We start from the raw sequence: 16,352 nt of genomic DNA, 5'->3' as shown, positions 1-16,352 counted from the left end.
TTCTACTCCAATGCGTTCTGAATTCACGGCACCACAATATAAACAATAATTTAAATCAATCCAGATCATCCAATATTTGTAGTATTTAATGCTATACATTTATGTAGTATGGAAGAATTTTAGATGGTGAATGTATTAGGTAAATGCACGTAACTTAGCATATATTTTTGTCAATGAGCTTGACATGTGTGCAAATATTTCTAATTTTGTGTTTTGAATGAGCAATTTATGCTTATGTGCCAAATTGTGTTATATTAGTCGTGGATACGATTTATGACCACATGGCGTCTCGATTTAGTAATGCATTGTATTGGAAAAAAACGCTACGATAGCAGTAAACATGTTTCATCTAAGTCATTCTTCAAGTAAAAGTCAAAATTTTCCAATTCTAAGCTGCTTTTATAAATAAGTAACTTTTTTCTAGTAATAGTCAAAATTCATATTTTTAAGTTGAAAATTCTTTAGCTTTAAGTTTTACATCGTTGTTTTTAGAGCGTTTAAAGCTCAATGATAAGAGGTTTGCATCAAAGACTACATCTTGAAGAATATAAAGATGATAATTCAGTGTTGTGAAAGAAAAAAAAATTAGAACAAAAACCCAAAAATAAATAAGTAATCTGCAAATGGAAGGATGGGCTCGTACAAGTAGATGTACGAGCCGATTCTCCCATATTACTTATTCATTTGGTTCCTCATCTTCTCCATGTCCGACAAGACATGTCAATTCAGTTTCTTCTAAATCCAAGTACTCGAGCGCCCTTGACAAACGAACTCCTCAACATCGCACATTCCTACTTTTCAGCGGTCGAACATCTGGATTACATGTCGATGATAAGCGTTCGAATTTCCATTGGAGCAAGATCAACCACCAGCTTTGTTGGATCAACAGGTCCTCCCCTCAACACTTTAGCTTCTCCTTCGGGGGAGCCTTCTGCTTTCCACACTAGTCGCTTCTTCTCCATTTCCGCTCGTTCTTGGTTTGCAGATAAACTCATTTCCGTTACTTTTCTAATCTGAGTTCCATTGGAACGAAAAAGGTGTTACCAGAAGTATTTTAGATGGTTGGTTTTTCGGATCAGTGTTTATCTTCTTGGACCGATGTTTATGTTACGTACCTTCTTATCTGCAAACACTTTTTTGAGCTCTACACTTGCCATTACCGAAAGATCCTTGTCCTCATCAATCTAGCATTCGATACACCATACAAACATCGGTCTTATTAGAACTCGTTGCTGAAAATGTCAAGTATGAGCAAGGAAGAAACTAAAACCTCGTATAAATGCGCAAGGCGGAACAGAAGTTTTCCATCTTCCAGCTCCTACAGAGTTTTAAAACAGGATTAACAATGTTAATCTGATAGAGGAATTTTTTATTTTCCAGTAGGATGCTGCTTCCATCTTCTCGGGGAGATCACAAACCTGGAGGGTTATTATCGCGACATTATCAGGTAAAGTGTAGGAAGGATCCATTCCGGAAAAGGTTGTGACATGAGAGCTTGTCCAGCTATCTTCATCTTGTTCTGTGAAGGCTAAAAGAAATGGAGAGTATATCTCCTGACCAAATGATCGACGCCATTTAGCGCCCTCTCCCAATGGATCGAGTCTGAGGTAGTACTTTCCGATGATCTATCAATGTATTTAAAAGTTAGCATATCATATGGGGGAGTTATGGTCTTTATGAACACTAAGAACCCTAGCTAGCTAGGGTGAGTTTTTAGGATCATACAATGAGTCCTTCACAATCATCTTGAATGCACACAGTTTCGTTTAGGGCTTCAAATATACCTTTGTCATCGTCACTGAGCAACCTCCTAATAAAAGTGGAGTGTAATCAAGAAGATATTAACGATTTCGTTAGTATTCCAGCATTTCAGAATAAGAGTGAGGAAATTGATTCGTTTCCAAAACAAATAGCGGGAGGCTAATGCCGAGGCATATAAACTCAAGATAGATTATAGCGTTCTCACTAACCGCGTTATTAACTAAACAACAAAGATAGATCGAAGAAAGAAATGTAGATCCAGAGTAAAGGGAAGAAAACCTATGAAGCATGAGTTCCAATTGTCCATCCAAAATGCTGGATCCACCCACAGATCTATCTACTAATACTGACAGCTCTGTGTTGTTATCTTTCGTGTAGATTCCGAGATTAATCTGTAATGACAGAGAACTTTGTCATGTCTTGGTTAAAGATACATACTTGTCGTAAAAGGTAATTTTCCAGAAAATTCGAACATGAGACAACGAGACACATTGATCGATGTAGTAATTACACATACTGGATAATAATTTCCTGCAACAGGTTGATTCACTTCAAGATCCCAGTCTTTTCTATAGTCTCGAATCTGCAAAACAATAATTTCTGTGAAAATTTCTAGCAAGTTGAAGACATTGAACAAGGCTGGTCAAAAACCGGAAAGACAGCACGTTATTCTGCATAACAAATGAGATCAAACACACAACATACTCTTTCGATAAAATCGCGCCCGTTAGAGTCTGTGTAGAATCGTTTGTTCGTTTTCATGCCGGTTGTAATCTTGCTTACAATGTCTTTGCCAACACCGTCATCGATTGGTATAGGGCCAATCTGAAAAATCAGAACATTGTTGTAAAAGGAAATTCTCGAAACTTTTAGTTCTTGGATCTTCAATTGTCGTATCCAGCGGAAACACACAATACAGTGCAGTTAACTCACAATAAATTCAATCTCAGCATGCTCTTTTTCCTTGTACACTCTAGTGACCTGCTTAAGCATATGCAACAAATAAACTGTTGTTAGTATCGATCACGAAACCTTCACACCACGAAAGAAAAATCATACACACACACACACACACACACACACATATACACATATGATCCCATATTTTTATTAAGATTCTGTAACCACCTGGTAAATCCAAGAGTTTATCCTCTGATGTACTTCATCGAGCAATGGTCCTCTCAGAACAGTAAAATGATCAACCTGCAATTCCTAATGGTGAATTTGCTATTTCTTACTGTGACTGCATATGGTAAAATGACATTCATTTACCTACCTTCCCTCCGGATTTAATGGGATATGAACCATTAGGGCGGAAGACATACGCTCCCTCGGCCTTCAGAAAATAGAAACATTCCCTTGTCAATCTTCATCACATATAATCACGTTTAATTACATTTAAAATGTGTATTACTTCATTACCTGTAAATCGACATATCCATTATCTCCAGCGTAGTAGCTAAATGATTGTTTTATCCGTTTTTTGACCTGTATTTATAGTACATATCAAATTATATGCACGGAGAAAATCAATTTAACGAACATTTTTGCAGAAAACAAGTACTGTTTGAGTGCAGAAGTTACATACCAAGCTTCTGCTGTTCATATATTTAGTAAGTTGTCCATCATTTCCAGAATAAATAAGTCTCAAGTTGCCTCGCCCGACTTCTATTGTATCATTTCGACCTGCTTCTGACCTGTACACTGTCGGTCCCTCTGAAGTAGTAGCTGCATTTGTAAGGCGGAAACACAATATCTGAGCCGTCATTAAAAGTTAAATCTGGTTCTGATATGTTTCTTCAGTATCACACGGTAAAGAATTCACATAGTCAACCTTTTCGTGTGGCACTTGAGATGACGTAAGTGCTAAAACCAAGAGGGGGTACAGTTGCTGAAAATGCAAGCCAATAACTTGGAGTATCTCCCAGGGATTTACCAAGATATGCCTTGACATGGTAATTTCTTATGGTCGCGGATGCATTAAGCAGAGGTATGAGCTGTGACTCAATTTCTTTTCCTGTAGAATCTCTCACAGCGACGTTTGCATTGATAACCTATAGAAAACAAGTATCCAGAAAGAAAAAAAACAGGAAGAACATATACTTACTTACCTAGAGATATGCACACATATGCGTGAGAAATATAAAAAATCTTAAAACACAGTAAGGATTTCAATATGGAAGAGGAAATAACTACTCACAGGAATCTTTACGACATCCTTTCTTTTCCATCCCAGAGAATTATAGACAACAATAACCTACAAAAGAGAAATGCATAATCACAAAATAATTCGTTCTTCTTGATTGAAACATAAGCATGGCAGATGGTAAATGTCATCGTTAAACTATCCTCACCAGGGATTTCCCGGTTGACAGATCCGCCTCTGACGGGGGGCAATAGCTAATGTTCAGAAGTGGACACTGAAACAAAATATAAATGGAAGAATATGAACAAAAATTGTAAAGTGATAGGAAATAAGAATCTGTTAACGTAATGTCAGCTTGCTGTTAATCCAGTGGTAAAGTGAAACAGCCGAAAAATGTAGGACAAAGGGTAGTTTAATTTGCCTGTTGAAACTTCCTTGACAGATTCTCGCAACCAGCTCTTGGTTTGGATTCTGTCATGCAAGCAAGCGATTCTGCAACAACCTTCTCAGCCTGCGAGAAATCGAAACCATTTTGTTATGCAAAAGTAAAGAAACTACTGAGAATATCAGGAATGGTATAAGTTTAATCTACCTCATTGTAGCCTATTGAAAGTCGTTTTGCATAATCATCCGCCACATGCTGCCTCTCCGTGCCACTAACTGCATCGTGATGTTGAGCGATTGCTAAGGCGTCAGCCAGAGAATCTGTCTTAGACCCTGATTTACTCATTCCCTTAAAAAATTCAAGTTGCCTCGCTGCCTGATCATAGATTGAAGAACACAACTACCCTAATACTCTTTGAAATCTTACTCAAAACATAATTATTACCAACGCAGGCTAAAATGTTCAGAAGAGTATACCAAATAGTAGCCGCTCATCATTCTAACATAGCCCTTGAGGGCTGGCCTGCTTGTAAAATATCCGGTCCAGTAAATATTTTCTTTCTCAGCGTATCTGATGGATGCGCATAGTTATAGGTTAGCAAGCTGGAAAAGGACCAGGTACCTGTAAATGACGATGAATTTCAAAAAATTTGAACTCACGGAAAGAAGTCTCCAGTCTTGATTGGCCAGGGTTCAATTGTCGCATGTTTGGCATCAGTGTATATTGACGGAGTTGAGTATAGCGCATTCACACGCCCATCCTACGAACATTAATACGAAGGCTTCCATTAACAGGGCAGAAAATGTGAAACAACAACAATGTTACACTTTACAGCCATGGACTAACTTGATTCACGTAATGAATGAACTTATCCATCTGCAGAAACCATGAATGCGCGTACTGATACTTGAAATCCGATCCCATTGTCCACATGATATGATTCGTACGAGTAATGTTTGCCTGAAAACCAGACGAGTGGTTTGCATAAGCCCCGACAGATCTAAACTCTTACCTGAAAGTAAAACTTGGGCAGAAATGAATCGCTGGTAGACAATCTAATAGGATACATCTTACTTGTGAGATTGCAGCAGATACGAAATCATTTACACGCTCGAGCACATTGTAGTCAGACAGATCAGTATCATCCTTCAAACAAGGAAAGCCAAAAGAAAATAAATGAATCTGTCATTACGTTACTACGGACTACATAGGCATTAGACTGTGGACTCACCTGAACAATAGGGGATAAGTCATCAACTTCAAAGTAAAAATCATTTGTCGGAGGTCCATAATTCTCAGGGAATGCACCAGCGAAAATCTACAAACACAAAGAAAAGAGGTTGATTAATAGTACATTTCCAATCTTCAAAAAGTTCGCAACTGAAAGAAAGAAAAAAACACGGTTTCAAAGCTGAAACACCAATCCCTCCAGAACTAACAACACAACTTTGTGGCGCACACGCACCTGTGCAGATGATCCGAGACTCTTAGAACCTCGCCAGACAACCTCAAGGCTTTTCTCATTCTTCCGTTTAGCTCTGTCTTGGTAGTCGATTCGCGCAAAGAAAAGGGAGTCAAATCCAACCTATGCCAACAGTATAACTGATGTTCAACAAATGGTTTCACAAATATCGATCATTCACTAAATGCATGTTACGAATAGAGGAACGAAATGGTTATAAAACGGGCCCTAAGAGTTTCAAGAACCGCGGACCTCAGCTCCCAACAGGTAGGCCTGCACTGCAGAATGTCCGAATGGATCGATCTGCCAGCCAATTCTGGGAGTCACATTGAACTCTTGCTTGATAAACCGATGCCCGAGAGTCGTCTGATCAATCATATCGATGTAATGAGCAGCAGCCTCATCATGCATGCACATCCCCCCATTTCTGCAAAACAAACCCAGATCGTAAACAACAGCAAGACATTTTATTTTCTTTTAAATAAAACAATAAAAATTGAAACTTGAACTGCAAGGCATTGCAGATTTTGTACATGAGTTCCAGTTGACCGGAGCTGACTAGTTGCTTGACCGTGTTTTGGGTCGCCTCCGTTTGGTCTCTCCACCAACGTTGGAAAAAAATCTGCATTAATTAATCAACTAATCCATTTACATTTCTGATTCCATTTTCGTTTTTCTTTAAAAAAAAAAAAAAAACACATCAACAATCAGATGTTAATGAAATTAAATTGGTTAGAGCGGATACGCTCTCCGTATACACTTGACCTTAATTCCCCCTCCTAAACATTAGATTAGATTGGTTTTAAGTAACATCCCCTCTCTCCCCACTTGAGTTCGAACCCATTTGGCTTGTTATATAAAAAAACATAGTATTATTTAGACATAAAATTAGCACATAAAATAGCCTCTAAACCCGGAAAAGGATCGTCGCGGATCCTTTTTGTGAGGATCAAGCAATTACGATCGTTTATCGTATATCGTACGGTTAGATATCATTTTAAATTCAAAATTTAAAATTGAATATAAATAGTATCTAACAAAAACTGACCACACGATATACGATGAACGACCTTGATTGCTTGATCCCTCAGATCCCCACAAAAAGGATCCGACAAGGATCATTTTCCACTAAACCCAACCGTTGATAGTGGGACCCATAACCATACCCCAAATTTTGGTCCCACCTCCCTCTCGCACCACCTCTAATCTAGATGGCCGGATACCCTACAGAAGAACCTATGTGCTCTACTATTGTATGCGGTAGAGGTGGCAAATCAACGCATTGAGTTGTTAATGAATACCTATTAAGATATATTTAGTTTGATTCACCTTATATCCTCATCACTACCAATCCCACCTCTATATAACGATGATATCAATTTTGGATACCACACCGCTCCAATTCATCAATTCTTCTTCACCCACTTTCAAATGGTGCTTGTTGCCCACCCTCTTTCTCTCAAGACCCTGGTAAATAAATACGTGTATCTGTGCGTACGTATTTTCTAACATACAATACATGTATTATACACATACATATATACTTTTTACATTAAAAACCCGTTATTTTCACACAATTTTTAATCATACGTATAAAAATCACATATTTTCAACTAATATTAACGATGTTGATTGCCTGTTCAACATATATGAATTTGCGGTTTTCATCGGCCAACAAAGCGGGAACCAACGAATCCAGCACCATCCGAACACAAGCTACCTGAAAACAGTAGTTTTAATTATTATTATTATTATTTTAATATCATAAAAGATCGAGTGTTCATTAGCAATTGAACATCCAAATTTCAAATTAAGAACCGGAAGATAAATTAAAATTTTAAAAGTGAATGAAGAAAAAATGTTCATACGGGATTTTTTCTTAATAATTTCCTATAATAAAAGCAATACAATTAACTGAAAAGCACAAGTAAATTAATATGAATAATGCTTGTGTTCCCTTAGGGGAACCTACTTGTCCCCTACCTGTCCTCATCCTACAAACATGATAATTGGAACCGTTCGTTTACTTTATTATTATTTAAAGATCGTATATGAAAAAAAAAATCATTTAGTGTAGAGATCTTTTAACCATTTTTATGCACCAAAAAATGGACGTTTCATCATAAGAGCATTTTTATCGTGGTCAAAACCATTGATTGGTTTGACACTTATGGAAGGTTAAATAATATCCAGATCAAATGATTTTTTACAGATATAATCTTCAGATGATGAGAAAGAGAATGAATGATTCTGATTATGATTTTCGTAGAGTGAAAACGCGTTAATCATAAGTGAGAGGTCACGTTATAAGTAGGTTCCCCATGAGAAACACCAGCATTATCGAATTATTAATTAAAAGTAAAATGATCAAATTAAAGAAAGGGATGGGAACCCAACCTGAAGGGAATTGTTGGAGCCAGTATAGTACTGATCAACGGTCTTCTTCCATCCGACGTCGTCGTGGGTGTGAGGTACTAAATGAACGTTGAGCTTCCCGGGAACAAGGCGCGACGTCGTATTGTAAACCATGTACTTGGACTCCCCACGTAGAAACACTTGAACTAGCAGTACCATAACCAAAAGAAGCCTCAAGCAATTAGCTTCAACCGTCATTGGACTCGTAACTCAATTGTTTAAGAACATTCACGCTTGCACCCAACGTTTCAAGTCTTGAAAAACAAAAGAAAGAAAATATATTAAGGTGATGAGAAAGCTCAAGAACTTATTTAAGGACGTCGCAATACCAAAGTCCTGGTCGTTGTGGAAAATATGCGTGTCTTGGTCTTTTGTGGTTGGCATTGGGCCTGTCCGTGATTAAGGAAGTGTTATGGAGGTAGTCGGCAGAACCCTTTTTTTTTTTTTTTTTTTTTTTTTTATTGGGTAAAATCTGTAGACTACATCACTTTGACTGGAGCAGATGTAACGTGTTGTTTGATGTGTAACCAGTTATATGCTAGCCTAGCACTGGGTTTCGTTTGGTGAGTTGGAAGAGATAGGTTGTGATCAATTAAAATGGACATGAGTCTGGTTTGTTGTTTGTTGTGTTAAATGTGAGATGAACATGATTGAACATTATAGGTTATGAGTTCACAATAAATTGGGTTATCTAACATATCTTTATACATAGATTATAAGTCCTGTCTTACAAGTCTCTGCCAATCCAGTTCTATCCTTAAAGCCAAATTTCATCCAGCCCACCAAACGAGTCCTAATGGATGTTTATTTTAGTAGCACTTTCTAAGGGGAGAGAGAGAGAGAGAAGGGGGGAGCACTTTCTAAGGGGGGAGAGAGAGAAGGGGGGGAGCACTTTCTAAGTGGGGAGAGAGAGAAAGGGGGGGGGGGAGCACTTTCTAAGTGGGGAGAGAGAGAAAGGGGGGGGGGAGCACTTTCTAAGGGGGAAGAGAGAGAGGGGGGTGGTTGGGTGTATGATAGCTCTCTTCTTTAAAGCTTATTCCGTAGAAGCTAATATCAAGTTATTGGCATTTTATCCGCATCTTCCTGATCAAGACCCGGAAGGGGTTCACTTTTTCATAGGATTTTAAATATCCTTTAAGTGACATATTTCAAAGAATTTTAAATGCTTTATGAATAAAGTACATACATGTGATGTGATCCTACACCAAAAAATGCTATATAATAAATTCTAGCACAGTTGTGCATTTTCGTTTGCTATAAGCGCTTTTGATTGTCTGAAAACGTGTTTATATTATGAATCATTCGTCTTGAAAACTTCTGAGAATTAGAGCCAGGCTAGTGATCCACATGACATTATCTTATAACAGAAGCAATAATGTATAACAACCATAAAGGACTCTGAACTTCATTTTGATTCAGTGCCTTCAGAATCCAAGTTATCCGAGCACCCTTGAGTGTTCGAGCTTAGTATCGAGCGAAAGCAATGTCTGTACGTCGCACATTCTTACTTTCAGCCGTCGGATATTTGGACTAGAAGTCGATGATAAGCGTTCGGATTTCCATTGGAGCAAGTTCAACCACCAGCTTTGTTGGATCAACAGGTCCTCCCCTCAACACTTTGGCTTCTCCTTCGGAGGAGCCTTCTACTTTCCACACTAGTCGCTTCTTCTCCATTTCCGCTCTTTCTTGGTTTGCAGATAAACTCATTTCCGTTACTTTTCTAATCTGAGTTTCATTGGAATGAAAAATGTGTTACCAGAAGTATTTAGATGGTTTGTTTTTTGGATCAGTTTTTATCTTCATGCGCAGATGTTTATGTTACGTACCTTCTTATCTGCAAACACTTTTTTGAGCTCTACACTTGCCATGACCGAAAGATCCTTGTCCTCATCAATCTAGCATTTGATAAACCAGAAAAATATCAATCTTATTAGAATTCGTTGCTGAAAACGTAAAGTATGAATAAGGAAGAAACTAAAACCTCGTATAAATGTGCAAGGCGGAACAGAAGTGTTCCATCATCCAGCTCCTACAGAGTTTGAAAAACAGGATTAACAATGTTAATCTGATAGAGGAATTTTTCATCTTTCATAGGATGCTGCTCCCATGTTCTTGAGGAGAGATACGAACCTGGAGGGTTATTATCGCAACATTATCAGGTAAAGTGTAGGAAGGATCCATTCCCGAAAAGGTTGTGACATGAGAGCTTTTCCAGCTATCTTCATCTTGTTCTGTGAAGGCTAAAAGAAATGGAGAGTATATCTCCTGACCAAATGATCGGCGCCATTTAGCACCCTCTCCCAATGGATCGAGTCTGAGGTAGTACTTTCCGATGATCTGTCAGTATTCAAATCAATCACATTAGATGCAAAAAATTCTGGTATTTGTGAACACAAAGAACCATAAGGCTGGTTTTTATGATCTTACTGTTAATCCTTTGCAACCATGTTGAATGCACACAGTTTCGTTTAGAGCTTCTCCAACGCCTCTGTCATCATCATGGAGCAACCTCCTAATAGACAGATGGTTGCAACATCAATAACCATGAAATTTACTCAATATCAATCGACATAATTAGGCGTAGTTAAACATGAAAATTCAAAGTAACCAAGAGAACAAACCTATGAACCATGAGTTCCAATTGCCCATCCACAATGCTGGATCCACCCACAGATCTATCTACTAGTACTGAAAACTCCGTGTTGTTGTCTTTTGTGTAGAGTCCGAGATTAATCTAAAATGACAGAACACCAGACTTTGTCATGTGATTAAAGAACCTAATCACTTCATAATTTACAACAGTTTGAATGATGAATTTGGGAAATTCTTGGCCACTTTTTCTTTGTCCTGCTTTATCCGATATATACATACCGGATAATAATTTCCTGCGACGGGTTGATTCACTTCCAAGTTCCAATCCCTTCTATAGTCTCGAATCTGCAAAATAGTAATTTTGCTAAGACAATGTATAGCTGCACCTTACATTCACTTGTTTCTTTCGAGTTGCAGATGCTTCGTACATGTTCTATAGAGGACATTTTTGCACTACAAATGAAACAAGTATACGACATACTCTTTCAATAAAATCACGCCCATTAGAATCTGTGTAGAACTTTTTGTTGGTTTCCATGCCGGTTGTAATCTTAGTCACGATTTCTTTGCCAATTCCATCATCGATTGGTATAGGCCCAACCTGCAAAATGAGAATCTGTTGTCAAAGAAAGTTCTCCAAATGGTAATTCTTTGATATCCACATGAAACGTGCAATGGAAATACGCAACACAATGCAGTAACTCACGGTGAATTCAATCTCAGCATGCTCCTTTTCCTTGTACAATCTAGTGACCTGTTTAAATTTGCAGCAAATAAACAATTGGTAACATCGTTAGCGAAATCTTCACACCATGAAAAAGAAAACCCATATATCATTTCCACACACCTGATATATCCAAGAGTTGATCCTCTGATGTACTTCATCTAACAACGGTCCCCTCAGCACAGTAAAAGAAACCTGCAATTTCTAACGGTAACTCGCTATTTCTTATTGAGATTGCACTTGATAAAAGTTGAAACATTCATAGAAGATATTATGTATGTACCTGCCCTTCGGAGTTAATGGGGACTGTACCATTAGGGCGGAAGATATAAGCTCCCGAGGCCTTCAGAAATTAAAATGTATATCAAGGTTAGGGAAGTAACAACAACAGCAACAATTGAAGACTTCGATATATCTTTGTTTTACCTGTTTATCCGCACTTCCATGATCTCCATCATCTCCAGGGTAAAAACTAAAAGCTTGTTGTATCGACTTGGTGACCTTCAGTTGTAAACCAGATGTTAAATCAGACGCATTGAGAAATAGCCTCAAGAATCGAAACACAGATGCAAGTTGGCAAATTTGCTTACCAAGCTTCCGGTGTTGATGTATTGAGTAAGTTTTCCATCATTTCCGGAATAAACAAGTTTCAATTTTCCTGGCCCGACTTCTATGGTATCATTCTGACTCGTTTCTGACTTGTAAGCAGTTTGTCTCTCAGAAGTTGTAGCTGCAGCAATAGTAAGGAAGCATGAGAACCAAAATTTGAGCCACTATGCATAAGTAGTACGGTATGTTGAATGAGTATTGTATGCGTAAAAATTCTCATCGCTAACCTGTTTGTGTGGCACTTGACACCGTGTAAGTGCTAAAACCAAGAGGTGGTACAGTTGCTGAAAATGCAAGCCAGTAACTTGGTGTGACACTTGGTGATACACCCAGATATGCCTTAACATAATTGTTTCTTAGACCCACTGACGCATTAAGCAGCGGTAAGATTTGTGATTCAATTTCTTTTCCTGTATAATCCCTTACAGTGACGTTCGCACTGACAACCTGTACCAGGTCGGGAAGATGAGATCGTTCACTCGAATAAACAAAACAAGTATTCAAAACAAGATTACATTGAGTAGATTGTATGCGAAGCTAAAACATATTGCTCAATTTTATCCAAAGCGAAAACAGTTCAGGACTTGAAGTAATGATTTCCATCAAAATGCAAAGGTGAGGGTTAGAACATAGAACCGGAAATAATTACTTACAGGAATCTTTACGATATCCTCTCTCTTCCATCCGAGAGGGTTGTAGACAACAATAACCTACGAAAGAGAATGTGTCACGAAATAATTCTTACTTCTTAATCAAAACACAAACATGGAAGTAAAAGTCGTCGCCAAATTGTCCTCACCAGGGTTTTCCCATTTGATAGATCAGCTTCTGATGGGGGACAATAGCTAATATTTAGAAGTGGACACTGAAAGAAGGATAGATATAGTGTCAGCTTCTTACTCTAGTTTTTAAGCGAAGCGCCCCAAAAGTGCACGATAAAGGGTAGTTATAATTTGCCTGTTGAAACTTAGTTGATGAACTCTTGCAACCAGCTTCTGATTTTGTCTCTGTCAAGCAAGCAAGTGATTCCGCAACAACCTGCTCCGCCTGCATGAGACAATTGAACAGAAATCATTTCAGGAAGCGAAACTAAAGAAATTAACTACTGAGAACATCAGGAGAGATCAAGTTTACCTCCGTGTAACCTATTGAGAGCCGTTTTGCATAATCATACGCCACGTGCTGCTTCTCTGTGCCACTAACTGCATCATGATGTTGAGCAATCGCTAAAGCATCAGCCAACGAATCTGTGTTAGGCCCCGACTTGTTCAACCCCTTGAAAAACTCCAATTGTCTTGCTGCCTGTTTGTAATTAAAGCACAGTTACCTCAACAGGCTTCACATTTACTAAAAGCATAAAACGTAATACTTTACCAAGAATTAAAATGATCGTAAGAGTTTACCATATAGTAGCCGCTCAGTGTTCTAGCATATCCTTTGATGGCTGGCCTGCTCGTGAAATATCCAGTCCAGTAAGCATTCACAATGTCGGCGTATCTGATAAATAAGCATGGTTAGAGCCTTAGAGGTCAAGAGAAAGGAGAAGGAATCCGCACCTGCAAGAGAATTTGAATTTCTTAAATTTGAACTCACGGAAAGAAGTCATCGGTCTTGATTGGCCAGGATTCATTTGCTGCATACTTGGCATCAGTGTATATTGACGGCGTTGAGTATAGCGCATTGACACGCCCATCCTACAAGGATTCATATGAGTACTTCAATTAACGCAGAAATCATAAAAGGGGCAGAAGATGCAAAATGACACCAATATTTTCGGCTATGGACCAACTTGATTCACATAATGGATGAACTTATCCATCTGTCGGAACCATGTATTAGCGTATTGATACTTGAAGTCCGTTCCCATAGTCCACATGATATGATTCGTACGCGTGATGTTTGCCTGAAAAGGAGAAGCAAGTAATTCATATAAACGCCGAGAGATTCTCACACTTAAAGTAATCAGCCTAAACTGATGACAGTTTGATCATCTTACTTGTGACATTGCAGCTGATACAAAGTCGTTAACGCGATCCGGCACATTGTAGTCAAACAGAAACGTATCATCCTTCAAACAACGAAAGCAGAAATGATTGAATATTTATAAAACTACAGGGAACGTAGTTGATACACACGCACACACACATATAGAACATCGTGTCAGCTTCATTTGACAGTGGACTCACTTGTACAATAGGTGAAGGGTCATCAACTTCAAAGTAGAAATTATCAGAAGGAGGTTCATAATTCTTAGGAAATGCGTCTGCGAAAATCTACACACACGAAGGATTGATTAATAACATAATTCCAATCTTCAAATTCAATCAATTAACACAGTTTCGGAGCTGAAATACCAAATTCAACACTGATAATTTTGATTAGTCCAACATCAGAAGAACATAAACTTTGTGTTACACACACCTGTGCAGATGAACCGAGACTCTTAGAACCCCGCCAGACAACCTCGAGGCTTTTGTCACCCATCCGTTTAGCTCTGTCCTGGTAGTCGATTCTTGCAAAGAAAAGAGAATCGAATCCAACCTATGCAAGCAATATTGCTGATGTTCAATCAGTGGTCTCACAAATACAATTCGCTAATAGAAAAACTCTAAATAAATTGGCAATTTCGTAAACAAAAAGTTTCGAGAAACGCAGACCTCAGCTCCCAACAGGTAAGCCTGCACTGCAGAATGTCCAAACGGGTCGATCTGCCATCCAATCCTCGGAGTCACATTGAATTCTTGTTTGATAAACCGATGCCCGAGAGTCGTCTGATCAATCATATCAATGTAATGAGTAGCAGCCTCGTCGTGCATGCACATCCCCCCATTTCTGCAAAACAAACCCAAATCAACAAATTCACAACCCAAAGCGAAACACCAACGAAATGATTCGAAACAATGTGAAGGGCATTGCAAGATTTTGTACATGAGTTCAAGTTGACCGTCGTTGACTAGCTGTTTCACTATGTTCTGAGTCCCCTCGCTCTGCTCTCTCCACCAACGTTGGAAAAAAGCCTGCTCAACATATATGAACTTGCGGTTCTTATCGGCCAACAAAGCCGGAACCAGAGAATCCAGCACGTTCTGAACGCAAGCTCCCTGCAAATATTCATAAACATTATTGTTATTTTAATCATAATAAATTAATTAAACGTAAATTAATTTGAAGGAGCATAATAATTTAATCATACCTGAATGGAATTATTGGAGCCAACGTAGTACTGATCGACGGTCTTCAACCACCCCACGTCGTCGTGGGTGTGAGGGACCAAATGCACATTCAGCTTCCCGGCGACAAGCCCCGACGTCGTATTGTACTGCATATACTTGGACTCCGCAGACAGAATAAACTCGGACACAACTAGTACTACTACTACTAACAACAGAAGCCGTGTTACACGGCGGCGAGCTTCAAAGGCCGCCATGTCGTCGCAGGTTAATGTTGTCGGTGTCGGTGACGGAATGCACTGAGACCCTAGAAAAGTGTTTACATATATATATATATATGTATGTATGTATGTATGTATATTGTGAAGGGGCGACAATATTAAGGAAGAAGATGCTGCAAATCAACAAAATCGGATGGACTCTTGTCTTGTAGTTTGGTTTGTCGATGATGTTAAAATATATGCCAAGTTTTGGTCTTTGGCTGCTGGCAGTTAGCTTTTGGTATGGTGCTGCTGCATGTGAAACAACAGTAAATTCTTCCCTACTACGACTAACGAATCAAGTTAGTCAAGGCAGTGCCTTTGTCGTTCCGCTAAAATTTAAACTTATTCAGATGTAATTCGGAAACTGACTCGCATGAAATAAGATTTATCGTCATTATTAACTGACTCGTGATCTAATAATACAATGTGATGTGTAGATATTGAAAATTAGTTTTCGATGCGGGCGCCGGGACCATTGACAAAATAAATTTGGGTTTTGGGAATTGAGATTGGACCATTGGATTGGTGTCATCAGTGTGGCCCTATGAGTGCTGGCTATTTCTTAAGGCTAAGGGCTTGTTTGTGTAACAATTTTGACTTTTCTAATTCACTCAACTATTTGGATGATTGCATCTGATTTTTTGTTATTTTATATTTTTTTTATGAATATTACATCTGATTTTTTTTGTTTTTTATATTTTATGAAGATTACATCGGATTATTTAAGAGAGCACCCTTGTTGAAATGATCTTGTAGTGCAAATCGTTTTGAAATAATAATAATTTTAGACTCATCCCCTCCTTTACTACAACCATAGTTAAGACG

The 16,352-nt window shown here is 38.5% G+C and overlaps 2 protein-coding genes across 2 annotated transcripts; both read right to left on the bottom strand.

The window, feature by feature from the left end:
* Window positions 1–487: 487 nt before the first annotated feature.
* On the bottom strand, window positions 488–8,414 carry LOC137710505 (probable alpha-mannosidase At5g13980). Its single transcript, XM_068449546.1, has 28 exons — window positions 8,152–8,414; window positions 7,391–7,474; window positions 6,288–6,376; window positions 6,007–6,181; window positions 5,758–5,877; window positions 5,524–5,610; window positions 5,367–5,438; window positions 5,139–5,252; window positions 4,952–5,052; window positions 4,769–4,862; window positions 4,500–4,667; window positions 4,329–4,418; window positions 4,116–4,181; window positions 3,962–4,018; window positions 3,596–3,815; window positions 3,350–3,489; window positions 3,184–3,249; window positions 3,038–3,097; window positions 2,890–2,964; window positions 2,695–2,742; window positions 2,467–2,586; window positions 2,279–2,344; window positions 2,041–2,153; window positions 1,726–1,810; window positions 1,419–1,625; window positions 1,271–1,318; window positions 1,116–1,184; window positions 488–1,013 (listed from the first exon to the last, which is right to left on the bottom strand). Exons 1-28 carry the CDS (start codon window positions 8,365–8,367, stop codon window positions 819–821), a joined length of 3,045 nt encoding a protein of 1,014 aa, XP_068305647.1. The 5' UTR covers window positions 8,368–8,414; the 3' UTR covers window positions 488–818.
* Window positions 8,415–9,433: 1,019 nt separating this feature from the next.
* LOC137710310 (probable alpha-mannosidase At5g13980) lies at window positions 9,434–15,673 on the bottom strand. The gene is made up of 27 exons (XM_068449242.1): window positions 15,288–15,673; window positions 15,023–15,195; window positions 14,752–14,926; window positions 14,516–14,635; window positions 14,281–14,367; window positions 14,091–14,162; window positions 13,884–13,997; window positions 13,688–13,788; window positions 13,498–13,591; window positions 13,229–13,396; window positions 13,052–13,141; window positions 12,894–12,959; window positions 12,748–12,804; window positions 12,322–12,541; window positions 12,076–12,215; window positions 11,912–11,986; window positions 11,769–11,828; window positions 11,609–11,680; window positions 11,468–11,515; window positions 11,243–11,362; window positions 11,041–11,106; window positions 10,791–10,903; window positions 10,597–10,681; window positions 10,300–10,506; window positions 10,151–10,198; window positions 9,996–10,064; window positions 9,434–9,894 (listed from the first exon to the last, which is right to left on the bottom strand). The coding sequence occupies exons 1-27, from the start codon at window positions 15,519–15,521 to the stop codon at window positions 9,700–9,702; spliced, it is 3,069 nt and encodes a 1,022-aa protein (XP_068305343.1). The 5' UTR covers window positions 15,522–15,673; the 3' UTR covers window positions 9,434–9,699.
* Between the last annotated feature and the right edge of the window lie 679 nt (window positions 15,674–16,352).

The sequence above is a fragment of the Pyrus communis genome, chromosome 12, assembly GCF_963583255.1.
Source record: "Pyrus communis chromosome 12, drPyrComm1.1, whole genome shotgun sequence".
In the NCBI taxonomy this organism is placed as follows: domain Eukaryota; kingdom Viridiplantae; phylum Streptophyta; class Magnoliopsida; order Rosales; family Rosaceae; genus Pyrus; species Pyrus communis.
The sequence above is the reverse complement of the archived record's forward strand: the minus strand, read 5'-3'. Positions and strand labels throughout refer to the sequence as shown.

Bases quoted from the DNA above. Each gene is read 5' to 3' on its own strand.
- LOC137710505 (XM_068449546.1), bottom strand. From the start codon at position 8,367: ATGACGGTTGAAGCTAATTGCTTGAGGCTTCTTTTGGTTATGGTACTG. The intron at 2,965-3,037 runs GTAGGTAAATGA...TAGGAATTGCAG, and splicing joins CCATTAAATCCGGAGGGAAG to GTTGATCATTTTACTGTTCT. The intron at 1,811-2,040 runs GTTTTCTTCCCT...CACTTTTATTAG, and splicing joins TTGGAACTCATGCTTCATAG to GAGGTTGCTCAGTGACGATG.
- LOC137710310 (XM_068449242.1), bottom strand. From the start codon at position 15,521: ATGGCGGCCTTTGAAGCTCGCCGCCGTGTAACACGGCTTCTGTTGTTA. The intron at 14,368-14,515 runs GTGTGTGTAACA...TCGTGTGTGTAG, and splicing joins GTCTCGGTTCATCTGCACAG to ATTTTCGCAGACGCATTTCC. The intron at 13,998-14,090 runs GTAAGATGATCA...TCTCCTTTTCAG, and splicing joins TATCAGCTGCAATGTCACAA to GCAAACATCACGCGTACGAA.